The sequence below is a fragment of the Plecotus auritus genome, assembly GCF_963455305.1.
Source record: "Plecotus auritus genome assembly, chromosome: 1".
Classification (NCBI taxonomy): domain Eukaryota; kingdom Metazoa; phylum Chordata; class Mammalia; order Chiroptera; family Vespertilionidae; genus Plecotus; species Plecotus auritus.
In genome coordinates, this window is record NC_137770.1 from 3,605,432 (window position 1) to 3,633,006 (window position 27,575).

The following is a 27,575-nucleotide window of genomic DNA, read 5'->3' on the forward strand; positions in this document are numbered from 1 at the left end:
CTGGGGCCCCAATTTCTGGGCTCAGGTTTGGACAAGGGGGAGGTGGCTCGTGGCAGGGGGCAGGGAGGCGCGGTGGGAATGGGTAAAGTGCGGCATCCAGTCTGAATCTGGGGGGCCGCTGCACGGGGCCGGGAGTCCCCAGGCGTGAGCAGCGGGTGGACAGCAGCTCCAAACGCCTCCTTCTGGCTGAAAGTGACGGTGACGCCCAGGCCCCAGGCCCAGCCACAGCCTGTGGGACGGCCCCCATGGTCCCTGCCACGCCCCCACCTGGGTCTGACTCCTGGGAAAGGTGCTGGCCCCACTGTGGTCTCTGGGCCTCAGTCCCCCAGGCCCCAGGGCGGGGCTGCTGGCAGCCCCCACAGAGCGGGTGAGTCAGCCAGAATGCGGCTTACCAGGCAGTTGTATTGAACACCGTTTTATACAATCGGTGCTGACTGCTGCTCTGTGAGAAGGGGCGTCCTCAGCTGGTAGAGGGAAAGCTTGCCCTCTGGGTGTGGGGGACGCTGTGGGGACACGGGGGCCCCAGGCAGCGGCACAGGCAGTCGGGCCTGGGTTCCTCAGAGGCCCCCAGGGGCCACCTCGTTCATGGGGTCCCCGGTACCCCTTGGTGAGCACCGGCTCTGCCGAAGGAGCCTCCATCTAAACTGACCCGTGGGCGCAGGACGGGTCTACCCAACGGACCCCGGGAAGCTGACCTGGGCTTGGAAAACCCCACAAAACAGCTCTGGTGAGGCCGCACAGCACCCCTCAGCAGAGGCACCGGAAACCATGTCACCCCAGGTCCCGCAGACGGAGCGCCTGGAAGCCTTCCTCCCAGGCGCTGGGACGCCCCGCCCGGGGGGGGGGGGGGGTGTCTGCAGGGACAGGCCGTGTGCGATCAGGTGCCCCTGCGGGCCGCCCGGCAGTCCTGAGAGCTGACGGCAGACAGGACACGGCAGGTGCCTGCACACGCGACAGGAAGTGCCTGGCCCGTCCGCCTGCCTCCCGCCCGCGTGTGCCCTCGTGCTGTCTGAGACCTCACCCCGGTGGGGCCGCAGAGGTGCCCGGGACCCAGCGCGCAGCTGGTGGCATCTCCCAGAGCACACAGGCCCGGGCTGTGACCTGGCCGGTGGCCCCAGGACTGGTGTCGTGCTGGGTCTGGCCTCGTGGGGGACGCCGCCGCCCGCCTGCTCTCGCCCCGCCGCGGCCAGGCAGCCGCTGGACATGTTCTGCTCTAAGATGCCTCTGCCTGCACCTCTAGGAGTCCCCACCTCCTGGCCAGTGCCTCCTAGGGCAGATGGGCCAAGTGTGTCGGGCGCCCTGCAGCGAGCCCTGGACGCCGGCTGTCCCCTGCCTGCTGGCACCAGGTCACACCCGGCCTGCTCCCGCTGAGCCCCTGTGCGGGGCGGGCCACCCGCTGGCCCCCACCCTCAGGGCACTGTCCATGCCCACCATCCAAGCAGACCCTCCTGGACCCCCACTGCCTGTCACTCCACCTTCTCGGGGAGGGGGTGTACAAAGCGAACCCCAGTTATGCTCTGGGATCCCTCCAGGCTGCAGCTGCTGGCCGGCCAGGTGCTCCCCTCAGTCCCGTATTGGGTGGGCGGAGCCCCCTAACCAGAGGACTTCTCACCAGAGCCCCTCCTGCCCATCCTTCCTGCCTTGAGCCCCGTGACAGGTGACAGGTGACGGTGCGGCCGGGGCAGGCACTTGGACCCTGCAGGAAAGCTGTGAGCAGCCCTCCCCACGGTCTGACAATGAGGACAGCACGCTCATCCCGCGGGGGGACGCTCCGCACGGACATGGACGTTTTATTTTATTTATGTATTTATTAATATATTTTATTGATTTTTTACAGAGAGGAAGGGAGAGGGATAGAGAGTTAGAAACATCGATGAGAGAGAAACATCGATCAGCTGCCTCCTGCACACTCCCCACTGGGGATGTGCCCGCAACCAAGGTACATGCCCTTGACCGGAATCGAACCCAGGACCCTTAAGTCCGCAGGCCGACGCTCTATCCACTGAGCCAAACCGATCAGGGCGGACATGGACGTTTTAATAAAGGGAAAAGTGACTCACGCCGAGACCCCGGCAGCCAGCGCGGCTCACCGTGGTCTGGATCAGGGCTCCGCACAGGGGCAGGCAGAAGCCTCCCGGGGACCCCGACTTCTTCAGGCCCTTGGAGCTCAGAACCTTCCAAAACGAGACCCAGCTCCCGGGAAGGGTCTGAGGACACAAAGCACCGTCAGCCCGGGACAGGGAGGAAGGGTCCCCTCCCTGCCTCGCGGGCCCTGCCCCTTCTCCACCCCCAGGCCAGGCTGTCGCCTCCGCCCCCTGCTCAGGCCTCCCCTACCAGGACACAGCCAGGCTGCCCTCGTCAGGGTCTGAGCCTTCTAGCCCAGTGTGGCCTCCCTTACACGGCCAGCACTGCCCTGCCCCGTCCTCAGGCCGCCTGCCCCTTCTGCGTCTTCCCCGCGGGCCGTTCTGTACTTCCACGGGGAGGCTTTGCCCACTCAGTGGCTGAAGGCCAGCCCTCAGCACAGCGCACGAGCCAGGCTGTGCCAGCTGGGTCTCCCCGCCTCCCGGCTCCCTGCCCTGGCTGTCGGGCATCGTGTCCGCTACCACCTCCGTCCTTCACCAGCACCCAGGGCTGCACAGGGCACCGCCAAGGCCGCTGCCCACCGCCCTCTGCCCACCTGGCTCCCCGTCCACCACAGGAAAGGCTGGCCCTCGAGGTCCTGGGGCAGGTGCGCCCTGCAGACCGGCCGCTGTTTCCTGGCAGACGCTCCGAGGGGCCGTGGCCACGGGGTGGCTGGCACCGTCACTAAGTCCCCCGCCCCAGGAGCCCCGTCCACCGAGGTGACGTCCCCTGGGCAGCACCGGCTCCGAGAGGGAGGAGGAGGTGCTCCTGGCAGCGGGACCCGCTCCAGAGGCGTCGGGAAGCGGCTGTGCTGTCTGCGTTCTGCAGAGCCCTCCAGAACCTTCTAGATTCCGAGCTGGAAAGGACGCATGAATTAGAAGGCAACCTTGAACACCTTCAGAACAGAAACGGGGGCCCCTGACCTTGAGGGTCTGCAAGCAGCCTTCCCTCCGACGGGCCCACCCCACTTGTGCCTCACCCTGCACGCCCTCCCGCTCTCTTCTCCCCACAGAGCACGGCCCTGGCACCAGAGGACTTACTTCCCAGGGGCAGAGTGCTGAGGCCAGGTCCTAGTCCCTGGGGTCCCAGATGGCGAGGCCCCTGGTGGCACCAGTGAGAGCAGAACCAGCGCTTGGCGGAGTGAAGAGACGGATGAGCGTCCCTGTGCCACCCGCTGCCGCCAGGCGCCCGGGAAGGGGAGAGGCACACACCCACAGGAGGGGACGGCGCTACGTGCCTGGATCCCTTCCCAGTCACTCTGGCCTCCGCACCCAAAGTAACACGGACCCTCTGCCTCAACCCAGTGGGGCGCTGGGAGGAGGCGCAATGTGGCTGAAGAGGAGGGGCCAGCCCTGGAGGTTTGGCTCTGGATAGAGCATCTGCCTGCGACTAAAAGGTCCCGGTTCAGTTCTGGTCAGGCCCGGGTTGCAGGCTCGATCCCCAGAAGGGGGCATGCAGGAGGCAGCCGATCTGTGATTCTCATCATTGATGTTTCTATCTCCCTCTCCCTCTCCCTCTTCGAAATCAATAAAAAATATATTTAAAGAGAAACCACACACAAAGTAACAGTCGTCCCAACTTCAGGCCATTACTACCACGTGTGCCCAGACCCAAGGCCTGGCTTTTCCTCGGCTCCCCCCTAAGCCGTGGCCTCGGCCGAGACTCCTCCATTGCCTGCGGGACGGCTCTTCCTGAAAAGCAAACCTGACAGGGTTCTCGTGCTGAGAACGGGCTGGCAGGGAAGAAACAGGCACCAGGCTCAGCAGCCCAGGGAACGCCTGGGCACCGTGACGTTGGTAAATGGCAGCATGTCTGCCGTCACACGGTCCTCAGTGAAAACCACGGTGTGTGGAAGAAGGGTCCCCTGTAAATGCCGGCACCCCTTCCCACGCCTTCACTGGCCGTGGACTCCCCCCCACAATGACGGGGGCGCTTTGCCGCTAAGGCCTGAGGTCCGGGGGTTGCGCCAGCGGGAGGGGGGGCGGTGTGGAGGCGCCTGGTGATTCTCACAACCTGCTACCTGCGCTGCACCAGTCAGTTTGCTGCTTCAAAGCCAGGGAGCGGCCCGGCCCACGGCTCAGGGCTGAGCATTCACCTGCGGACCAGGAGGTCCCGGTCCCGTCTGGTCAGGGCGCACGCCCGGGTGGCGGGCTCGGTCCCTGGTGTGCGGCAATGATTCTCCTCTCTCTCTCCTCTCCCTTCCCCTCTGAAATCAGTAAAAATAGATTCGAACAAACAAACGAAAACGGTGCGGGAGCTGCGCTGACTGGAGTGCGGACCTCGTGGGAGGCCCAGGGCAATGCGGGCTGGCCCGTCCCTAGAAGCAGCCCCGGCTTTTCTCTCCTGCCTTCCCTTCCTTCGTGTTTGGGAATTGATGGCCGGGAAAGGGGCGGTGGGTGAAAGAGGAGGGCAGGGAGGGTCAGAGGCAGCCACAGAACGCAAACCCCAACACGGGGGTCAGGTCGGGAGACGGGGGTGGGGACCCCCTCACTGCACGCAGCCTGGAGTGGGGCTTCCCCGAGGCTTTCTGAATGAGCTCGCTGCGCTTCCCCGCGTGCCTGAGCTGGTGGGTGGCAGTGGGGCTGGAGGGCGGACGTGGCCAGAGCCGGGAGCAGTGGGCAGGGAGGCGGCCTCACTTCTTCCCTGGCTCCAGAGGACGGGCAGACGGCCACCAGGCAGGGGACCCCTCTGTAGCCAGCCTTCCACCTCCCAGTACTTGAGGAACACCTCGGAAATGGGGGTGACGGCTCCTGTCACCCAGGGCCCGCCCTGGGGAGGCTGGTGGGAGCCACACTCCTGGGCAGAAGTGGCTCTGGGCGGCCGAGGTGCTGCGGGCCGCTCCGGGACTTCCGAGTGCTGAGAGCGGCTCTGACTTGGCCGAGGATTCCCAGCCTTCAAACGCCCCGAGGCGCTGTGTTCCCCTGGGTGTTCCCCTGGGTCCAGGCCACCAGCGATGCGGGTGGAAAGCCCCGACCGGAGCCTGCAGATCCTGGCTTCCCGCTCCCACGGAGGAAGGTGGGGCGGGCCCTCACCCGCTGCCCTGGCTCCCAGGGGTCTTGCACCGCTGTCTTCGGGAGCCTGGTGGTCAGAGACCTCGCCTGCTTCCGCTGTGAGGTCACGCGGAGACCCGCTTAGAGTGGGAGTCTGGCCGGGCGCTCGCCCCGGCTCCCACGCGCGTGTATGTGGGTGTGGGCAGCCGCGCAGAAGGAAGGTCGCGCAGGAGGCTGGACGGCCCGGGGGCCGCTGCTCGCCCCCTGCCCGGTAGCTGCTGGTGGCTTCCTCGGAGGGCGGGTGGCCGCCTGGGCCCAGGGTCGCTGGGGAACGCGCACAGCCTGCACTCCCAGGCGCCCGGGGACCGTCCGGCACAGGGCCGTGTCCTCAGACAACTGGGGGGCAGGGGTCAGCGAGGTCCGGTCCGGCCAGAGCAAAGGAGAGTCCGGGCGCTCGGGGAGGGCGGCGCGAAGTCCCCGAGTGGGGTCGGGACTCTGGGGGTTCCCCGGGCCGGGCGGACGGGAGGGCAGGCAGCCGGAGTTCGGGGTCGGTCACTGACCCCCCTCGGGGCCCGGGTGCGCGGCTCCCGAGGGGCGAGCTGGGCGCGCTCAGGGCCGGGTGTCCGGCTCGGGCCCGCACCCACCTGGGCCGCGTCGTCCCTAGGCCCGCGGTCGCCGCCTGCGGCTCCAAGTCCCCGCGTCCGGCTCCCGCCGGTTGCCCGGCAACAACGCTCACCAGTCCCACTTCCGGCGTCGTCGCCACCGTAACGTCACGCTCTGGCGCAGAGAGGGGCGTGGCAGCTCCAGACCACGCCCCTCGGAGCCCCGCCCCCGGCGCCGCCCAGACGCTGTGGGAAGAGGGGCGCGGGTTTCACCGTGCGAGGCCTGGTGCCACGCGCTGCACGCAGACTGTCCGGGCGGCTGCGTGACGCCTTCCCCGCAGGCTCCCCGACCTCGTCCTTCCGAACGCGAGGGCGGAGGAGCGTCCGCTGCCTCTCGAGCCCCCTGCAGTGCCTTGATGCTACCCGCCCTCCTGCTGCTGCCATGCCAGGGCGAGGGGCACCGATGGGCCAGCCTGGCCCTTTGCCAGCGCCCCTCCCAGGCAGTCCAGGCTTTCCCATCAGCCCCACCCCAGGGTCCCGCAATCAGCCTCGGTGAGTGAGCTGGACGCCAGCCTCCCCGGCGCAGCCATCAGGCCGGGCAGGCCCGGACCCTCACCCCGCCGGCCAGTCTACCTGCGCTCACCTCTCCCCACCCTGGGACCTCTGGGCTCTCCTCGGGCCCTGTCCTGTTTGCACGAATCACCCTCTCTCTCCCTGGTCCTCAGCCAAGCTACTGGAAATATTAATTTTAAAAATCACCAGATGAGATCATTCTCTGAACGCTGGACCGCAGCCTCCTGCTCCCTACCCTGCTTCCCCGCACAACAGCCGGCTCTGCAGTGTGTGAGCAACCGCACTGCCCAGTCAGACTGCCCCGCCTGGACAGACACCCGGTGGCCCTGCAGGAGGTGACCAGGCGCTGGGCGGCCCACTCTGGGACCCCTGACCCACTGGCCTTGCTGTCTTCACAGCCCAGGGCCTGGCAGGAGTGGTGTCCTCACCTCAGGGGCGGGTGGGGAGGCCCAGGCCCGAGGCCCGAGGCCCGAGGCCCGAGGCCCGAGGCCCGAGGCCCGAGTGAGGTGTTGCCAGGGCTGGAGCCAGCTCTTCTGAGGCTCCCCTTGCCCCGTGTCGACCTGGGTGGGGCGTGAGGACAGCACTGTGATCCTCAGGGTGCAGGATGGCAGCACCCGGGCACACAGCATCACCTGGCATCCCAGTCTAGTCCGAGTCCTGACCCCCAAACCTGTGAACAGGGAACTTACAAGGCAAAAGGAACGGCACAGACGTGTTAAGACTCTTGCCGAAACCGGTGTGGCTCAGTGGATAGAGCGTCGGCCTGCGGACTGAAGGGTCCCGGGTCCGATTCCGGTCAAGGGCATGGACCTTGGTTGCGGGCACATCCCCAGTGGGGGGTGTGCAGGAGGCAGCTGATGGATGTTTCTCTCTCATCGATGTTTCTAGCTCTCTGTCCCTCTCCCTTCCTCTCTGTAAAAAATCAATAAAATATATTTTTTAAAAAAAAGACTCTTGAGATGGGGAGATGGTCCCGGGAGATGGTCATACTGTTGGGCCCAGTAATCACAGGGTCCCTACCAGAGGGGGAGAGGGGGGAGAGGGGGAGGGAGGTAGAAGCGGGCAGAGGGCGGACAATGGTGGTGGACGGAGACCTGACTTGGGGCGGTGAACACACAGTACAACATACAGAGGATGTGTTGTAAGATCGTACACCTGAAACCTGTACAATTCCATTAACCAATGTCACCCCAATAAATGCAATAAAAATAAGTTGTTTTAAAAGAGGGGGGCAGCCCTGGCTAGAGTGGTCATCGGCCCACAGGCCGAAAGGTCGCGGGTTGGATTCCCAGTCAAGGGCACATACCTGGGTTCACATACCTGGGTTCACATACCTGGGTTGCAGGTTCAATTCCCACCCGGTCCGTCCGGGCGAGTTCAGGAGGCAACCAATCAATGTGTCTCTCTGGCATTGATGTTTCTCTCTCCCTCCCTCCCTCCCTCCCTCCCTCCCTCCCTCCTCCCTCCTCCCTCCTCCCTCCTCCCTCCCTTCCACTCTCTCTAAAAGATTAATGGAGCCGAAACCGGTTTGGCTCAGTGGATAGAGCGTCGGCCTGCGGACTGAAAGGTCCCGGGTTCGATTCTGGTCAAGGGCATGTACCTTGGTTGCGGGCACATCCTCAGTGGGAGGTGTGCAGGAGGTAGCTGATCGACGTTTCTCTCTCATCGATGTTTCTAGCTCTCTATCCCTCTCCCTTCCTCTCTGTGAAATATCAATAAAATATATTTTAAAAAATAAAATAAATAATAAAAGATCAATGGAAAAAATATCCTTGGAGGCAGAAGGCTCAGAGTCTGAGAGAGGATGGGAGATGGGAGCAGGGGTCGGAGTTAACGTGGGGCCCGGAGCAGGAATGCAGGTAGCTTTGAGAGGCTGGAAAGGCAAGGCAATGGTCTTCCCTGAACCCCCAGAGGAACACAGCCCCGCCCCCCTCCCCCCCCCGACAGTGAAAGGATGAACGAACTATAACTCTCTGTGCACGGTCACTTGTCACAGTGGCCACGGGACACTCATATACCTGGTGACCCCCCCTCAGGAGGTGCTCCGAGGGTGAGTCAAGACCCAGAGGGGGCAGCAGAGGGGACCCCGACATTGGGTGCTCAGCCCGGCGGAAGGAGCGGGTGAGGGCAACCCAGGCTGCTGATAGGTGACCCCTGCTCCTCAGGTCAGCATCTGGACAGACAGATCTGGCATGACATGGGTCCCAGCCAAAGACCAGGCCTCCCCGGGGGGTGGGCAGGGCAGGCAGCTGTTCAAGGTAAGCATGCTTCACCAGCTGGGAGAGACTGGCCAGCGGGGCTGGTCCCCCTTAAAGTGGGGGTACAGGGGCCGTGAAGTGGGATGCAGTGTGGTCAGGAGAAAGAGCCCATGTGGCCCTCCCAGGCCCCTCAGGAAGGACACCTCGGCCTATCCCTGAGCCCCAGCCCTGCTGCATGGGGTGGGGGTAGCTGTGGAGGCCCAGATACACCCCTCCCCCATGCCCCTCGGGGTGGGCAGGGCCAGGGCAGGGACACGGCAGGAGCTATTTTTGCTTATGCTGCTGCGGCTGCTGCAAAGATGCATCAATCATTGATGCTTGCGCGTCCCTGCCGCCTGGAGAGGCGGAGAGCCGGTGCGGGTGGGTGGGGCTCTGCCCAGAGCCAGGCCTGCAGAGATGTGGCTGGAGCCCCAGCTCCTGGCCCTGCCTCCAACAGTGCCCTGCACCCCAGTACCAGCACCCAGGTGCCCGACCCTGGGAGGCGGCAGGCAAGCCTGGACCCCTGACCCGCGGGCCGAGGCCAGGGCTGGGGGTCCTGGGGAGGAGGTTGTACCTGTTTGTCACTGGAGAGAGCACAGCAGGGCCGCACGGCCCCCACCAGGGGGTGGTACCCAGAGGGAGGCGGTGTGTGTGCCAGGAAGGCTGTGAGCTGGGCCCTCGTCTCCATGCCTCGGGGGGACAGCGATTCCTGAGCCACGCCCAGATGCTGTGCCGTCTGAAGTAGGGCATCTGTCCCCAGAGGAGGACGCTGGGACAGGCTGCAGCTGAGAAGAACGAGGCAGCTCCTGGCAGCATAGGGCTCTGCGGGAGGCAGGCACGTGGCCCGGCCTCGGCTGGGGGTCGGGCCGGGCGGGGAGGCAGCCAGGAGTTTCCTGGGTCCCACTGGGCGCCTTCTCCTGTGGGCCCTGGGATCCCGGGGCCAGGCTGGGCTTCCAGGGCCTGCAGGTGGGAGGAGGGGGGGAGGGGAGGGGCCCAGCAGGAGGAGGCAGGGCCTGACCGGCTGGCCTGGGGGCAACAGCCAACTTCCGGACAGTCTCCCTCTGCACACTGTGGGGTGCATGCCTGTGGGGCCCGGGCCGCCCAGGGATAAAATGGGGCCCACGTGGCCCTAGGGGGTCCTAGGGGTGAGCACAGCGGGTGGTGTTCGCCTCTGCTTCAGAGCAGGCAGGAGAGGCGAAAGGGCAGCCCCTGGGGTGGGGGTCCCTGCCCCCCGTCCTGAGTCTGGGGCCCCAGGGACCGCCCCACTGCACAGGGGCCAGCAGGGCATGGCTCAGCCCCCTCCTGGTGCTCAGGCAATGCAGCCCCAGCCTCTTACCAGCCCCCCCCCCCACCCGCCGCCCCACGGAGCTGCTGGGAGTCACCACAGGCCCACGTGCATCCTGCTTGACAATCAGGATATGCCACTTTGTCACATGGAGTGAGGCTGCTTCATTTGGGTGGGGGCCCAGGGTCCCCACAACTTCACCAAGGTCACATGCCCAATGGGGACACAGTGCCCCAAGGTCTCCTAAGTGCCCCGTGTCCCCCGGCACCCACCGCCAGATGGGCGGGCTGAGACCCTTGACAGACCTGCGCAGGGGCCGGACTTGACTCACCGCGGGCAGAGCGAGGCCGGTCTCCCGGGCGGGGAGGCAGGGGCTCTGGCCCAGGGCGTGCTGCCAGCCTGAGAGAAGACAGCAGGGCAGGAGGGGTGAGACCCGTGCCCGTGTCCCTCCTGAAGGACAGGGCTGTGCCCATCACGCCATGGGCTGGAGACGCAGGAGGCTGCCAGGGCCTCTTCCCGGTAGGGAAGCCGGCGTCTGTCCGACCCGCTGCTGGAAGGCTGCCCGCTGCGGCCGGCTGCCGGGAACTGGAGTGTGAGTCATGCAGCAGCGCTGACCGGGCCCGCCGTGTGCATCCAGGGAGCCGGGACGCTGTGCACCTGCGTTGCGTGCGAGCCGTGCATGTACCTGTGTGTGTGCGCGCGTGTCCCATCCCAGCAGGTGGGCTGGGTGGGTGCACGTGTGTGAGTGCGTGTGCCTTCTCTGAGTGCAGGGGGACCTGTCCAAGCAGATCTGTATCTGGGTATTGGGCTGAGTGTGTGTCTGTGAGAGAGAGTGTGTGTGTGTGTGTGTGTGTGTGTGAGTGAGTGTGAGTGTGTGTGTGAGAATGTGTGAGTGTGAATGTGTGAGAGTGTGTGTGAGTGTGTGTGTGTGTGAGTGTGTGTGTGAGAATGAGTGTGTATGTGTGTGAGTGAGTGTGAGTGTGTGTATGTGTGTGTGAGTGTGTGTATGTGTGTGTGTGAGTGTGTATGTGTGTGAGTGAGTGTGTGTATGTGTGTGTGTGAGTGTGTGAGTATGTGTGTGAGTGTATGTGAGTGTGTATTTGTGTGTGTGTGTCTGTGTTTCAAGGCTGTGTGTCTGAGGGGCCTCTGTTGCAGCCTGGCCTGCAGGTAAAGGGGGCTGTGTGTCCATCTGCCCATCCCTGCCCCAGCCGGCAGCCCCGCCATGCCCCTCCTTGGCGGCTGTGCTCTCCCCCATCTGTTCTGGCCCGGGCTCCCCCCAGCCGCAGCAGGACTTGTCCTCCAAGGTGGCCCGCCACAGCCTGAGCCTCAGCTCACCCCACTCCCATGGAAACACCTCTCCTGGGCTCCCCACTCACTGGCCACTTCCCCAGGGGGCCTCCCTCTGCATAGCAACCGCGGCCCCCAGCTGTCCTGCCGCCCTCAGCAGCTCCCCTCTGCCCGCCCTCAGCAGCTCCCCTCTGCCCGATACCCCCCTCCCACCGCGAGGTGGTCCAGCCCCACCCCCTGGAGGTCTCCAGACTTGCAGCATTTGCCCCAGGCCCACCCCCACCCAACGGGGTGGTCTTTCCTCAGCCTCCACGGGCCTGCCAGCGGGTGAACCAGCCTCGGGTCACCCGTCCTCTGCACACACACTGCTCTGCTGCCTCTGTTCCCGCTCTCCTGAGGGCGTGGCCCCTAGACAGTGGGCCCAGGGCCTTCCAGGATCCTCTCCACCCACCCCCACGGCCGCACTGCGCCACCTGGGGGAGCGCATCCGGAGCCCCCAGGGCAGGGGTCAGATCACAAAACACAGCCTCCTCCCTGCAGCCCCCCAGGGCGCCCCGCACCCAGCCTGTGACGAAAATGCCCGTCTCTGGACTAGACGGTACGACAGCGGCTCAGGGGTCGACCCTTCCCTGGCAGGGGTCCAAAGGCAACTCTCTGAACCCGGAAAGTGGGCCGGGGGCGCCAGGCGAGGCCAAGCCAGGGGCGGGGCTGGCCCGCAGCTGAGACCAGCGGGGGTCCAGCGGGAGGTCCGACGTGGGCGGGGCGCGAGGGCGGGCATAGGGGCGGGGCCTGACGGGGCCCTCCCTGGCAGGGGAGTGGCCTGGTCGCCACGGGGCGGGGCCTGTGGCCCCGCAGCCAATGGGCTGAATGAGGCCGGCGGCACCGCCCCCATTGGCTCGCAGTGGCTGGGTGCGGGCTGGGCGGGGGGCTGGGCGGGCCGGGGCGGGGCGGGGTCCGGGTGGTGGCGGGGTCGCGGGGCGCGGGCTCCGTCCGCAGTCCGAGGCCGCGGTCAGCGGCAGCGCAGAGCAGCAGAGGCGGAGCGCGGCGCCCGCCCCGCTCCGGGCCGCCCGCGCGCCGGATCCGGACCAGCGACTGAACGCGACGGGCCGCCGCCGGCCCGCACCGCCCGGCCGCCGCGATGTGCGACTGCTTCCACATGGTGCTGCCCGCCTGGCCCGGAGCCCCCGGCAGCGGTGCGCCTCCTCCCGCCTGCAGCCCGCTCCCCGAGGCGGGTGGGGTCCGCGCTGGGGCGCGCGCTGGGTGCGGTGCCCGCCGGGGTGAGGGGGCCTCGGGGACCGGCCCGCGGTGCCGCGCGCGTCCGTGCGTCTCGGGAGCCTCTCGGGTCTCTGCCTGCCTCCTCCTGGGTTTCGCCGTTCACCTGGGCTGTCTCTCTCTCTCCGCCTCCATCGCTCACTTGTCTCTCCAGGTCGCCCATTCACTTACCACTTCCTCCGTGGCTCCTGCCTCTTTCCCTGTCCCTCGCTGCCCATACCTGTCTCTCTCTGTGGCTGTCCCCCCGGGAAGTTGTCTTGTCCCTAGAGATGCCGCCTGGGGGGGGGGGGGGGGGCGCACGTGTGAGTGGGGCGTGAGGGCTGCCGTCGAACACGTTTTGGGGGTGAGCAAGATTTAGAGCTGTTGGTCTCGGTCCAGGACTGCCAGGCTGGCTGGGCCCCTGAGCGGGTGGTGGCTGTGGCAGGAATGGACCCGAAGTCTGGGGTTTGGTGAGAGACCTGAGGGGGTCAGAGGTCAGGCCACAGTGCTGGGCGAGGGACGGTGGGTGTTGCGCCTCAGGCCTCGGGCCTTGGAATGAGCACCAGGTGCCGTCTGTCACCTGCCTGCACCTGTCTGCCGGGCACTGGGCCTGGCTCCAGGGCCTGTATCTCAGCGTCTTGCAGGGAGGGTGGGGCAGAGGCAGTCCTCCCGGCCCCAGGTCAGGGATGCGGCAGCCTGGCCACACCCGGGCACCTGGCCCGCTGCCGGCGCGGGGGCTGGGCTCAGCTGCACCGGTGCAGGCTGGACCTCACTCCTCGGGGAAAGCAGATCAATGACGGCGATGGCGCTGCTGGTGCAGGGGACGGGGTGCTCCTGGCCTGGGCACACCCCTCCAGCCACAGCAGGACCTGCCGTGGCCCTTCCTGTTCCCCATTTATCTGATGATACCGAGGCCCAGCTGGCCTCCTGAGTGGGCCTCCCTCACCCAGATGGGAGCCGGCGGGAGACTGACGGCCACTTTGGGTCGACAGCCCCCAGCCGCCTCCTCCTCCTCCGGGGCTGGCCCGGGCCCGCATCCCGGGGATCCAGCACATCGCGGGGAGACCAGAGGGGGCCTGAAGGACACGGGCGTCGCTCCGCCTCCGCCCAGAGACCGCCCTAGGCTGCAGGCTCAGGGTCCATCTCGCCAGCCTCCTGCCTCTCAGAGGCCTGGGCCCCTCCCCATCGGAGGCCCTCATTCTCTGCTTGGTCTTGGGGGTTCCCTGGCCTCCTGGCGTCCAGCGAGGCGTCCGCTCTTAGGGAGTGGAGGTCAGCGCCTCTCGTGGGCAGTGGTGGGAGACCTGCTGCATCAGAGGGGGGGTGCCCGGCACACAGATCTCAGCCTCTACGTAGGAGGCGGAGCCTGCACCCCCCTCCATAAGGCCCCAGGGGGGTTGGTCCAGGCCTTTTCCAGCGGAGATTCCTCCCTAGCGGGCTCGGAGGGACCACACCCCTGGTCTCTCCACTCACCCACGCCTGCCCCCTGCACCAGCCACGCAGGGGGCCGGTCTGCACCCCTATCCAACGTCTAGGGGGAGAGAGCCATATCCCCTGCAGCCTGCGTGTAAAGCCTGCCCCCTGGTGGCTGTGCGGAGAACATACCCGAGCCGGGATCTGCCCAACCTCCCAGCACCAGACCAGGTCCAGCTCTCTCCCCACACCCGGAACCGCCCTCCCAGGTGACCTTCCCTCTTCCAGCGTGCCCTGTGCCACCCCCACGCAGGACACGGAATCCTTCACCTGCGATGGCTCCCGTGGCCACACCCCCTCCCAGAGGCACAGCAGGGTCTGCACAGCTGGGCTGACAGGGAGCCCCCTGACCTCCGGCCTTACACCTGAAAGCCCCTGGCTTGGCCGGAGACCCCCCACCTGAGAAGCTCCCACGAGGGCCAGGGAGGCCCCAGGAGCAGTGCTGACCATGCAGGGGGTCTGGGTGGCTCTGGGAATGCCAAGGCCTCCCCAAGGGCCGTGCAGTGTTGGGCCCCCCACGGCCCCGCCCTCCGGCACGGTCCTGGGCTGGAGGCGCTGGAGGCTGGATCTCGCGTCTGTGAACAGGAGTGACCACAGCTGCCACGGCCAAGGTCAGGCAGAGCTGGGCAGCCACGCAGGCAGTCTTAGCGCCGTCCACCCTAGCACAGGGCTGTGCCCCCATCTTGCCGACGGGAACACTGCGTCTAGGAGCAGCGAGACAGAGTCCCAGAGCAGCGTGGAGGCTCTCTGGCCTCGGCAGGGCCCGGAGCGGCCATGTCACATGCTTTACGCATGTGACGTATGACCGGGGCTGGCTCTGCGCCACCCCACCGGGCAGGGGGGCCCACAGGCAGGGGCGCCCTCGCGTGCCCTCTCCAGCCTAGAAGTGTGCCAGGCAGGGTGGGCATGGAGGAGGAGGCGGGCGAGGCCATCTTGGCCCAGGTACCAACCCTCCGACACCTTCCTGAGATGGACCCTCAAAGCCACTGCTGGGGATGGCTGTGCCCTGACAGCACCCCTGGGTCTGGGACAGCTGGGCGTGTGCCCCAAGTCCTAGAAAAGGGGTACCCAAAGGCCCCCGCCTCCCCTGGGCCCGTGGTGTGTGGACCTGCGGCAGGAATGCCCTTGTGGCCTCGTCTCCCTCGGTCCAAGCTCTTCTGTCCTGGACCAGCCAGGAGCCGCCTCTTCCAGGAAGACCCCCCTGACTGCTGGGCCCACCCACGCTCCTTCAGGCTCTGACCCTCTCTGCCTCCTTCCAGGCGGCCCTTCGTTGAAGGCCCCTGTGTTTTAGGTTCGGCCTGGGGGTGAGCCCCAGGCAGACGGGGTGAGGGAGGAGGCGACCCTGCGCTCAGAGCTAATGTGAGGGGGTGCCTGCCCACCCATCCGTCTGTCTGCATTCCAAGGGCCCCGGACTTGGAGGCCATGCAGCAGAGGTGAGTCAGGCAGCCTCAGGGGCGGGAGCAGTCAGGGAGGGCTGCTCAGAGGAAGGGCTGTCAGATGGGGACAGCCCCACCAGCAGGAGGCCTGGAGAGTGTTAGCTGGGGGAGCGGCCAGTGGCCAACAGGGTGGGGTGGGGTGGGTCTGGGGTGGGGTGGGGGTTCAGGGGAGCGGGCAGAGGCCAGGCTGTCAGCAGGGAGGCCTCTTTTGAGGGCCCCAGGATGCTCCAAAGGGGCTCAGGGCAGGTCCTGAGGGGAGGGGGGAGGCTGGACGAGAAGATGGGGGGCTGAGGGCAGAGAGGGGAGCGGAGAGGCTGGACGAGAAGATGGGGGGCTGAGGGCGGAGAGGGGAGCTGGGGTGAGCCCAGAGCGGTCTGGGTGTGCACAGGGGGAGAACCACTGCCTCCCTGACCCTGACCCCCACCCCCCCACCTCCACTCCAAGGCAGCTGCCACCGTGACGGGTCAGAGCCTTGGGGGCACCGCTGCCAGGCCTCCGGCCCCCCTGCACCTCCAGGCTCCCCGGTTTTTCTTTTTTTGGAAGCCCAGGGGCCGGGAGCCAGAGGGCCGCCTGGCTGGGATGAATATTTAATGGCAGAAGCACTTTCTAAAATGGAAAAATGGATCTGGGCCCGGAGCTGGAAGGTGGGGCGGGGCGGAGGCAGCACCCCTGCGCCCACACTCCCCCTCGCGCTGGTCCCTGCCCCGCAGGAGCCCCTGGTGGCCCGGGGCCCACGGGAGGGCGGCCTCGCAAGCTCCTGGCCCAGGGCTGGGAGGGACCGGCCTCGAGCTGCTGAGTCCTGGGGAGGGTCCCCCCAGCGCATCCTGCCTGGCCCCGGGGGTGTCCACGGCCGGGGCTCGGGAGGGAGACAGCCGGCCGGGCCTCGCCTTCCCGTGGGCACAGCGGGGGGTGGGCGGCTCAGGTGGGAGCTGTGCGCGGGTCCGACCACGTCCTCTGAAATCTGCCCCCCCACCCACCCTTGGTCCTGCCGGACCCTCGTTTCCCAAGAGCTGCCGGCCTTGCTGGACCCTCGGGGGCGGGACGAGGGTGGCCTCACGGGGCCTGGCTGTAGGACCCTCCAGGGCACCCCCTTCCCAGCAGGCCTTGCTCCTGGGTGGTGCCCGCACCCAAGGGCGCCTCGTGACACATCCCCTGAGAATGGTACGCTCAGTCCCGGCCGCCTTGCCAGCTGATTCACTATCAGCTGCCCCGGCCCTGCCCTCCCGCCCGCAGCGCCTGCCAAGGGCCCTCTGCAGGGGCCAGGCTGCAGCCGCCTGGGCAGGGGCTCTGCGGGCACCGGCTGGGCAGTGGGGCCTCAGGCCCACACACTGCAGCTCCGAGCCTGCCTGCCGGGCCGCGGGGAGCCAGGGGTCAGGGCCAGGCGTGTCCCTGCAGGACTGGAGCCAGCGGGGGCAGCTGTGAGGGCAGCCCCCTGGCTTGAGCCTCTACAAGGTCACGGTGGTCTTGACCCTGAGCCCCGTGCTCCCAGCCTGACCCTCCCTCCCTGCCCAGGGTTCCCGGCCTGTGGCAGCCGCATCTTGCCACCCCCCACCTCCCATCAGTCCATCTGGGAGCCACAGTGCACAGCCTGGGCCGGGCTGCTGGTGCTGGCCCTGGGGGGGTGGGGCCTGGGGTGGGGGGAGTCCGGGTCTGAGCTGGGAGGGCGCTTCAGGCCCAGCCAGCGGCACGAGCACAGGCCTGAGTCAGGGGGCGCCTGTGGTGGGGGAACTGGGCCTGGGGGTCAGGGAGGGGCCCAGCTCGCAGGCCCCAGAGCAGAAGGGCTGGAGGTGCCGCCCTCAGCTTCCCAGGTGGGGGCCTGACAAAGGTGACCCCAAGGTGCAGGGCTGAGGTCAAGGAGGCCGTGGGGTTCAGGAGACGGGGCCCCCAGGCTGAGGAGGGGGTGCGGCGACCCTGCCCCCTGCCAGCCCCCTCCCACTCAGACAGCACCCCGACTTGACCCGGGGCGGCGAGGGTCTGGTGGGGTGTCCGGCTGTGAACAGAGAGCTCCCAGATGAGAGCGTGGGGCTGTGGGAGGGGTGACATGGGCCGCCGGCAGGCCTGGCTGCTGTCTCGCTCACCAGCAATAGAGTTGTTGGTGGCTGTTAAGGTGTTAGGGGTGGAGGGGCCAGGAGGGGCCTGCGTGGCACACCCCAGGTCCTCTGACCCGTCCCAGCTGCCCACCCGGGCTCCCTGCCCGGGGGCCGGAACTTTCTCAGAAAGCCCTCGGAGGAGCCAGGGCCTTCTCTGCCCGTCGCCCCACCTCCCACCGCTCCTGGCTCCTTGTGTCCAGGTGGGGGGCCCTCTCCAGCAGCTGCTTTTGTGCCTGGGGACCCCAGCTGCCCACTGCCCGCCCTGCAGGGCCTGGGCCTGACCACTCGCTCCCCCAGCCCGCTGCGCGGCCTGCTGCGACCTGCTTGCGGGAGGCAGTGCCCCAGCCGGCGGGCCCACCTGCAGGCCTGGGCGAGGGCGGGCGGTCCTGCACGCAGCAGACGGAGAGCCGTGTGCCGGCCTGCCCGGGCCTGCACCTGCCGGCCTGCCTGGGCTCCTGGAGCCGGGAGCAGCCTTCACCGGGTGTGGGCTGATCCCGAGGACGGCAGGGCCAGGTGACAGAGGTGGCGGGCCTCTGTCGGACCCCTGGGGACCTGGGGACCTGGGGTCCTCAGACTTGGGGGTGTGTTCCCAGCCACCACTTATCTGCAGGTGCCTGGGGGGGGCGGGGTGTGAAGATGCTGGCCCCCTGATGCCTGCTCTCCGCCCCCAAGTGGCAGGGCTGCTGAGCTTGGGCTGAGAGGGCCGGAGGGGTCAGGCTGCCTCCCGGGGCACAGGCAGGCCCAGGCCACTCCCCCTGGTCCCATGGACGGGCGTGTCCAGCCCTGTCTGGCCTTGGTGGCGGGGGTCTCCGCAGCCTGGGGCCCCAGATGGAGCAGGATCGGTGCCCGCCTGCGGTCCCTTCAGGAAGGGCACCGACAGGGAAACTGAGGCAGAGGGCTGTGTGTGGCCTGTCTGGAGGGTCCCCTCTGACATCCCAGTCTGTCGGTACAGCAGGAGTGGGCCGGGCCGGGCCGGGCAGAACTGGCCTGGCTTGGGCTGGGCCGTGGGTGCGGTGACTCAGACATCCCCACGCTGGGCGGTGTTTCCTTCCCCAGTCAGCTGCTCGGGCTGGGGGGGCTGGGGGAGGGGCGGGTCCCCACTCTTAGAAACAGAGCGGCCTGGAAGGGGCGGCCCCCCCCTCCCTCTGGTGGGGCTCTGGGCCAGCCTGGGAGGCGGCCTGAGGGAGGGGCAGCGGAGGGAGGGGCCCAGGAGGGCAGCTGGGCGAGCCACGGGGCCGGGAGCTTCACTCCTGGGCCAGCGGAGAGGACGTGGGGCTTGGTAAGTGGCTGCAGCTGTGCCCCGTCCCCACCCTGCCCCCTGCCTTGCCCCCGCTGCTGTTGGAGGGGCATCCCCCAAGTTGGACCATGTGACCTGGGGTGGGGGGGGAATCCTGAACTTGTTTGGCATCTGGGGACCCTAGAGTTGGTGGAGGGCGTTCAGGTAGCCGCCTGCTTACCTAAAGGTGACGGGGGGGGGGGGGGCCTGGGGCCGTGGGGTCAGCCACCGTCAGGGCACCCTGTGCTGGGCACCTGGGGGCTGGCCGCTCAGCCCGAGAGAAGCAGGCTCTGCCCCCTGGTCCCATCTGGGGTGGCCCATGGAGTTGGGGGCTGTCTGCCTGCCCCGGGCCTCAGTTTCTCCAGTTACTGCAGGAGACGCCCTGAGTCCGCCTGCTGCCCTCTCAGGCCCCGAAACCTGGCCGCACCCTCAGGCTGGGCAGGGCCCCGCTCGGTCCAGGAGGTCTGCCCGCTCCCTCCCTTCTCCGCGCATCACTCCCTGCTCTAGCGTTTATTATGCACCGACTGTGTGCCTGGCTCTAGTGCTGGGTGAGCCCGTGTTGGGGGGGCCAGGGAGCTGCAGTGGCTGGAAGTGATGGCAGGTGGCCGGGTGGGCCTGTGAGAAGGTGAGGGGTTGGGGGAGAGCCCGGGCTGGGGCGGCAGCTGGGAAGGTTGGGGCGCAGGCGCAGCAGTGCGGGCGGCCGTGTGGCTTCGGGGGGGCTCCAAGCCTCGCTGACCGGGAGGTAGCAGGGAGCTTTGAGGGGTGCCGTGGAAAGGGTGCCCTGTGACCCCTAGTGGGGTGGCTGACCGCAGGGGCCGCTGAGAGGGCTGGAGCGGGGAGACACGAGCCCCCCCCACCCCCCGCCCGGATCTCGGGGACCCAGGCTGGTCCCGGCCCCCCTGGAGCCCAGGGACACAGCAGGAGGGGTGGCCGCCCCGGGTCTGAAGGTCTCATGACCGTCAGCCCAGCCCAGCACTGTCCTCGTGCAGCTGCAGGATGAGGGGGGCTGTGTCCGAGGGGTGAGCCCTCGGGGGGTGACTCCCACCTCTGCCCGGGCACTTGAAGCAGGGTCCTAGGCCCAAACACACTTGTCCACCCCTCTCCCCCTACCCCCGCCCCCCGCGACCTCTCACGCCCTCCCGTTGCCCTGGGAACATGCAAATGCGCCCACCACACCTGGCCCACCCGGAGGCCTGTGCTGGGCCAGTGGCTGGATGCAAACTGGGGTTTTGTTTAAGCAACATTGCCCGCCCACAGGCCTCCCACCGGGGCGCTGCTGGGGTCCTGTGGGGGGGCCACCTGGGCATGGCCCTCCAGGTCCCCTCACCGGCTCCCCGCATGCCTGGGCTCTGCCCCCTCAGCCACCTCCTGGGACCCTCCCCCCCACCCCCGCCAAGGATTCCAATTCCTGGGACTGCAGCTTTTGGGCTATAGGGGTGCCCACCTCCATGCACCCCAAGTCCAGGGCCTCCTCCCTGGAGTGTTTCAGGCCTGATCAGGTGGCGTTTGAGGCCGCAGAGGGTTGGGGCGGGGCTGGATGGCCGAGCACCAGCCGGGCAGGGGGGGCGGGGGGAAAGGCATGTCACCTCCACATCCTCCCTGTACGGTGGGGCTCCGGTGACCTTGTAATTACCCTCATTGTCTGAGGGGCCTGCTGGGGCCGGGCGTCTCCAGCGTCTGTCTTTGGGCAGCTGATGGGGCGCCCTGCGCTGGGGGCGGAGGGGTGGCGCCCTCAGGAAGGGACGACAGCGAGGTGCCCGGGGCCTGGGAGCCCTCCTTGCCCCTCCACGGGGCCTGCGGGGCCTGGCACATGGCCTGGCCGGGCCCCCAGCATCTTCTCCTCCTGTTGGTGCCCTGGGCTCTCCTTCAGGGGCGCAGAGGGACCCAGAGCTTGAAACTGCAGCCTGGCATCCCCCACACCGGCCCCAGCCTGCCCCTTGGCCGTGGAGAGGGCCCGGCGGAGGGCCCGCGGCCAGCGAGGGGGCGGCTGTGAGGAGGGCGGACCGGGCCGTGTGGGGCAGGAGCCTCCCGCCTCAGCTTCCCAGCCGGGGTGTGCCCGCCTCCCCGCCTCCCGGCCGTCAACACGGTCCTCCCGGCCCTTGTCGCCCACGATGCTCCCTGGAACAGATTTGGGGTACAGCTTCTCAGGGGCCCTCCCACCGCGGGGCCCCCTGCACAAGGGCACCCCCCCCCCGGCACGGCGCCCAGCCCGAAGCCCCGCTCTCCGGGGGCCACCCCCCGCCTGGGGTCCCAGGGCCGCTCCCAGATCCGTGCGGGCGCCGCCCCCTCGGGACACGGACGTGCCTGCCAGGCTGCGTGCCCAGGAGGCGGTCATGGGCCTTGTTTTGTTGTGACTCAGAGTCAGGCTGCGGAGGCTGCGAGGGGGGCGGGTTTCTGGGCTGCAAGCCCTCCCAGAACCGCGCCCCCTGCCCTGGCCGCCCCCCCCCCCCCCGCCCTGGGCAGGACCTTCCACTGCCCAGCCCAGCGGGCTCCCCGCTGCTGGCCGGCCCCTGGGCAGGCGGCTTCCCCTCTGCAGCCTCAGTTCCACACTCATTCTCTGCGGGGATGGGCGAGGGGAGAGCGTGGGATCGGCTGCTGGGGGGCGGGCAGGCTCCGCAGGATGGGGTCCAGTTCCCACCCCTCCCCCACTAGGCCAGAATCGGGGTCCCGGACTCGCTCTGCTCCCCGAGCGCCGCCCTCCCCATTGCTTCCCAGCCATCCCCCCCCCGCCCCCCGGGACATTTCCAGGGAAATGGAGGTTCAGAGGGGACAGGCCCGCTCAGGGTCACACAGCCAATGGGCTAGACAGCAGCTGCCAAACTCGCCCGCCCCCAGCACCGGCTTCCCGTCCGCTCTGGAGGGACAGCGCGCCCCCCCACCCCAATCCCCACCCCAATCCCCAGCAGCGGGCGCTCAGGGCTGGCGGGAGCTTAGTGGGTTGGGGTGGGCTGGGCCGGAGCGGAGGGATGTGGGTCAGGCTGGAGGGCTGAGTCAGCACAGACCACTGCGTCTCCCGCACCGTCGGCCAGCGCCTCCCGGGCCGCCGAGTCCAGTTCCTCGGAGCTTTCAGACGGGTCGGCGTCACGCGTGCAGGTTCCTCACTCCACTTCCACGGAGCAGGGAGGGCTGTGTTCTTACACGGCAGCCGGAGCCGTCTGTTAGAGGCTGCCGCTCCTCCCCCCACCCCCCGCCTGCAGCGGGCGCCCCTGCTCACAGCAAATGGGCGAATGGGGGTGTCCGGAGGACTGAGGGTGCTGAGCCCCTCCTGGGTCAGCTGACCCCTCCCGAGCTCCCCCCCAACCCCCCGTTGCTGCCCCTGGACGGCGCTGTGAGCTGCCAGCTCAGTGTTTTCCTGCTCCGTGTCTCTCCCTTTGGGGTTCAGCTCCCTGTGCCCTGGCCGGGGGGGGGGGGGGGCTGCCTGGTAAACCACTGCGTCTCTTCGCCCAGGGACGGCTTGACGTTCCCCCCCTCGGAGGCGCCCTTTGACTCAGAGAAGCTCCTTACGGCATCAGCCACTGGGGTCCTGGTGAAGGACGCTTCCCGAGCCCCAAGCCATGTCCACTCGTCTTCCTTCCGGACGTCTGATGGACGTTTTGTGTTTGTGGTTGTAAACCCTCCCCCGAGGATCTTTCCCCATTGATTTTTAGAGAGAGTGGAGGGGAGAGGGAGAGACAGAGAGACACATCCATGTGAGAGACACATCGATGGGTGGCCTCCTGCACGCGCCTGCGACCGGGGCCGGGGCCGGGGCCGGGGAGGAGCCTGCCACCGAGGTCCGTGCCCTTGACCGCAAAGGGACCCGGGGTCCTTCGGTCCGAGGGCCGGCGCGCTACCCACTGAGCCACCGGCCAGGGCGTGGAAGCCTGATGGGGAAACCAGGCCCTCGGCTCTGCCTCTCACGGGAAGCGCACCCTTCCTGTGGCCGACGTGGGGTCGCCAGGAGCACGGTTCCATTTGGGTGCAGGGGTGCGGCGGGGGGGGGGGGGGGCGGGGGGGGCGGGGGGGTCCCGGCTACTGAAGGACCTGCCATCTCCCGCCGCCTGCTGTCTGTCTGTCTGTCTGTCTGCTCCTGGGATTTTGTCCTGTTCCCTTGGTCTGAATTCACATTTGCCTGAGGACTACCGGTGCCGACTGCGGCTCGTCTGGTGCTAGGGGTGCATCTTTGGGGGTGTGTCTGTTCACATCTTTTGCCCATCCCCCCCCCGCTCCCCAATATATTTTATTGATGTCAGAGAGGAAGGGAGAGGGAGAGAGAGATGTAAACATCCGTGATGAGAGAGAACCATGGATCGGCTGCCTCCTGCACGCCCCCCAACTGGGGATGGAGCCCGCCACCCGGGCACGTGCCCTGACCGGGAATCGCGCCGTGACCTCCGGGTTTCATGGGTTGAGTCTTAACCACTGAGCCGCACAGGCCGGGCTCTTGGCCCATGTTCAATGGCGCGTTCGTCTTTTTCTATCCTGTTGTGGTTCCGGGTGCCGGTCCCCGGTCGGACACGGGCGCTGCTTGCTCATTCCCTGAAGAAGGCCTTCGCACCCTGGCCGGGGAGCTCGGTGGGTTAGATAGAGGTCGTCCCCACACGCCAAGGTTGCGGGTTCGATCCCTGGTCAGGGCACATAGAAGAATCAGCCACTGGGTGCATGGGTGGGGGGAGTCACAAACAGACGTCTCTCTCTCCCCCCTTCTTCCCCTCTCTCTAAAATCAATCAACAACAACAACAAAAAACCTTAAAAAAAGAGAACGCCTCTCCGGACCAGAGGCGCTTCATTAAGATGGAATGCGCTTTATCCACGTTCTCTTACGAGTCACGTGCCGACAGCCTGGCGCCCCCCCCTCCCCTCCCCGTGGCCGCCCCCCGTCCCGGCCCCCTTCCTGGGGTGTGGTTTTCGGCCACACACTTAGCTCTGTGGCGCGTTTAGGGTTCGTTTTCATGTGTGCTGTGAGGTAAAGGTCTGGGTTTCCCCCCAAACAAATACCCCGTTGACCCAGCACCACTGTGGGGGAAACGGTTGTTCTTCTTCTGAGATGACCTGACTGCCTCGTCAGAAGCCAGCTGAGCCCACGGAGCGTGGGTCCGCTCGGACTTCCCGGCTCCATCTGCCCCACGGGGAGTCTCAGACCCCCGGGAGCCGGAGAAGCGCCTCGTACGGCTTCCATTATTTTACATTCAACGGGACTTTAAAAAAATATGTTTCTGCCCTGACCGGTGTGGCTCAGTGGATAGAGCGCCGGCCTGCGGACTGAAGGGTCCCAGGTTCGATTCCGGTCAAGGGCATGTACCTTGGTTGCGGGCACATCCCCAGTAGGGGGTGTGCAGGAGGCAGCTGGTCGATGTTTCTCTCTCATCGATGTTTCTAACACTCTCTAAAAAAAAAAAAAAAAATTAAAAAAAATATATATGTTTCTATTGATGAGCGAGAGAGGGAGAGAGAGAGAAACATCAGTTGGCTGCCTCCCGCAGGCCTCCACTGGGAATGGAGCTGGAACCCGGGCATGCGCCCTGGCTAGGATTCCCACCGGCGACCTTTGGTTCCTGGGACGATGCTCGACCAACCGAGCCAGGCCAGCCGGGGCTGGGACATCGTCAGCGAGCCGCATGCGGCGTGTCCTGGGGACGGTCCCGGGCGCACTCAGCGAGAGAGCGAGGCGCGTGTCGGGCAGCGGTCCCCAGCGCCGCGGGGCTGAGGGCGGGCGGGGCGTGCGGGGCGTGCGCACCTGCGCGGGGTCGCAGGCGGTCCCTGAGTGGAGTGAGCCCCCCTGGGGGGCTGGGGGGCTGCCTGTTTGTCCGCCCCGCTTTCCCATCCGTGTTCTAGACTCTGTGGGCGGGTGTACACAGATTAGGTGCACGTTGGAGGTGTGACCGCCGGTCGGCCCACGCTGGGCACGGCCATGGGACGCGCCTCACCTGCCCCGTCCTTCGACCGTCTATTGTGCCACCAGGCCCTGCCAGTCACACGGACACCTGCCCCTCGGGCGGCGCCTCTTCCTGTGCTCTCTGCTTGCCCTCCCACCCGGGGCCACGCGCCCCTGGGAAGCTCCCGAGGCTGCAGACTAACAGTTTACTGTGTTTTTTGAATGCGTTAGCCCCTATTTATCATGATGAAGTATGATTCTCCATTGCACTATATACACACATCATTGCTTTGGTTGCACTTTAAAACGGCATATCTATCTATATTTAGTTCTAGCATACAGCTAGGTCTTGCTTCTTTATCGCATCTGACAATCTCTACCTTTTGTCTCAACTTTTATTTTTTTAAAATATATATTTTATTGATTTTTTTACAGAGAGGAAGGGAGAGAGATAGAAAGTTAGAAACATCGATGAGAGAGAAACATCGATCAGCTGCCTCCTGCACACTCCCTTCTGGGGATGTGCCCGCAACCAAGGTATGTGCCCTTGACCGGAATCGAACCTGGGACCTTTCAGTCCGCAGGCTGACGCTCTATCCACTGAGCCACACCGGTTATGGCTTGTCTCAACTTTTAAACCCCCTAGGTTTAACGTAATTGTTAATATGGTTGGTTTAAATCCTGCTGTCTTGCTACTTGCTCTCTATTTTATCCCATCCATTCTCCGCTCCTCTTTCCGTACCTGGTTTTTAGGATTAATTACATATATTTATGTACATACATACATACTAGGTATACATCATATATGTGTATATGTAGTATGTTATTACTATTCCATTTTATTTTCACTACTAGCCTCTTCTTCTAATGGGCTTATGGTTTGCATGATGTATTTATTAATTTTTTTTGTTAATCCTCACCCAAGCATATTTTCCCATTATTTTTTAGTGAGAGTGGGAGGGAGGGAGGGAGAGGGAGAGAGTGAGAGAAACATCCATGTGAGAGAGACCCATCGATGGGTTGCCTCCCACACGCACCCCCACCTGGGCTGGAGATCGAGCCTGCAACCCAGGAACGTGCCCTTGACCGGAACCGAACCCGAGGCCCTTGGGTTGGAGGGCTGGCGCTCGAACCAATGAGCGCACAGCCAGGGCTTCTGGCTCCTCGTCCTGCTGTTCGATCCCCGTAGTGAACTTCCAACGCCAGGGCCGTCAGCGGGATTTTTGTTATAATTTCTGTTTCTTTATGACCGTCTTCCTTCACGGATGCCATATATTTCCCAGTAACCCTTTAGCACGCGTTCCCTCAGCTTTTTGGACGATTTTATATGTTTCCCAGTCTGTTCTCCATCATTGCAGCTTTATTTTATTGTTGGAAATCTTTATGGCTGGAGGTATTACACAGGCCCTCCTCTGCCCCCTTAACCTCTGCCAGCGTCCCCCGTCCCCGAGCAGAGGTGTACGCTGCTCTGAAGCCTGTGGACAGGCAGACAGGCCGTCCCTGCTCTGCTCCCGGCCGCAGGCCCCCGCCTGCCATGGTGTCTGGGCCACGCGGGGCCTTGCTGGCGGCATCCCGCAGCTGCTCGGCTTCCCTGGGGCCGGGAGGAGTGGGTTTAGTCCAGCCGTGGGCAAACTACGGCCCGCGGGCCGGATCCGGCTGTTCTATCTGGTTCTCTTGCTCTCCCCTCTGCTCCTTTACTTTGAATTTATATTAGTTCACACAAACACTCCATCCATGCTTTTGTTCCGGCCCTCCGGTCCAGTTTAAGAACCCATGGTGGCCCTCGAGTCAAAAAGTTTGCCCACCCCTGGGTTAGTCACTTTCTTGGAGAAACCTGTGAAGTCTGTCGCGTTGTCTGAGCTCCCTGCATGCTGGCTCCCTCCCCGCCTGTGGCCGTGGGCCCTTCCCCGCCCGCCTGTGATCTCGGACTCAGCGTCCAGGATGGGGCGACCCCGCCTGGATGCACACCTGCTCCCCGCCCCACCGCCGGGTGCTCCGCTGACCCAGCCTCTCTCCGCAGTGTCTGGACGGCAGCTGCAGGCCGAGGATCCAGACGCGGACGCCGAGGAGGACCGCTCCGTACGTGGGGCCCCGGGGACACCGCCCTCCGCACCCCTTCCCTGGGCCTGGGCAGGGCCCGCGGCTGAGGGTAACCCGACTCTCCCCCCCCCACAGGTGACGGAAGGGCCCGGGGAGGAGATCATTCGGCCCCGGCCACAGGGGTCCTCACCCGTCTACGAATGTGTGACTGAAGGCGCCGGCTTCGGGCTCCGGGTAAGGCCGCCGGACAGAGGCCCGGACAGAGACCCCGGGCTGAGGGAAGGCTCCCGCAGCGCCCCTGTGGCCGCTTCTCCTCCCTGCATCAACCTGAATGGCCAGCTCACAGGCGTGTCTGCCCCGCCCGCCCCGCTGCCCTCCGCCCAGGGTCTGGGCTGTGCCTGATCGGCTGCCCTCTCTGCCCCCCGCCCCTCCCTTCAGCTGGTCAAGGAGGTGTGCGCACACATGTGTGCATATATGTGTATGCATGAGCATTTGTGCATATATGTGCATATGTTCACGTGTGCATGTATGTACATGCGTGTGAGGAGCAGACCTCATGCTCCTGTGGGCGGCGGGGGAGGAGACAGGTGGTGTCCCGCAGCCCAGGCCCTCAGCCCCCTCTGCCCGCAGCCCCGCCCGGGGGTCCTGCCTCCCCCGGTCACTCGGTCCCCGGGCAGGGCAGGAGGGTGACGTTATCTGTGGCCGCAGGAAGACACGCGAAGCAGGCCACGCTCCTCCGGGCGGCGGAGGTCCTGGTGGAAGCGGGATTCCGGGGACTCACAGACCTTTTCCAGGATGAGCCGTTCGGAGGTGGGTCTGGTGGGAACGGGGGTCAGGTAGGTGGACCCCCCACAGGGCTCCAGGCAGAGGCCCGGCAGAGCTGAAAGCTGCCCGTGGCAGGGCGTGCACCCCGTCAGGCCCGGGGTGGGGCTCCAGGGGCCGGGGGCCGGTGCACACACCTTCCTGCTCAGCTCCATGCGGGGGGGGGCAGGGGGGGGCAGGGGGGGGCTGCTGCCTGTTGCACAGGCTGCGGAAGGTGCTGGATTCTGTGGGCTCCCAGCG

At 66.3% G+C, this 27,575-nt stretch overlaps 1 protein-coding gene and 1 long non-coding RNA gene across 3 annotated transcripts in view; one reads left to right on the plus strand and one right to left on the minus strand.

Annotated features, from left to right (window-relative positions):
• Positions 1-2,025: 2,025 nt before the first annotated feature.
• On the minus strand, positions 2,026-6,831 carry LOC308247787. The gene is made up of 3 exons (XR_013960559.1): positions 6,715-6,831; positions 3,162-5,959; positions 2,026-2,977 (listed from the first exon to the last, which is right to left on the minus strand). It is a non-coding gene; the product is annotated as an uncharacterized lncRNA (long non-coding RNA).
• Positions 6,832-10,235: 3,404 nt separating this feature from the next.
• AHNAK2 (AHNAK nucleoprotein 2) overlaps positions 10,236-27,575 on the plus strand; it is a 37,946-nt gene continuing 20,606 nt past the window's right edge. The window contains exons 1-4 of one of the 2 annotated variants that reach the window (XM_080645752.1): positions 10,236-10,400; positions 26,494-26,552; positions 26,649-26,747; positions 27,222-27,323. In XM_080645752.1, coding sequence (XP_080501878.1) covers positions 27,309-27,323 — 15 coding nt within the window. In that variant the 5' untranslated portion in view covers positions 10,236-10,400; positions 26,494-26,552; positions 26,649-26,747; positions 27,222-27,308. Of the gene's footprint in view, positions 10,401-12,100; positions 12,289-26,493; positions 26,553-26,648; positions 26,748-27,221; positions 27,324-27,575 lie in introns of those variants that run through there. The other variant, XM_080645751.1, reaches the window with a different exon arrangement.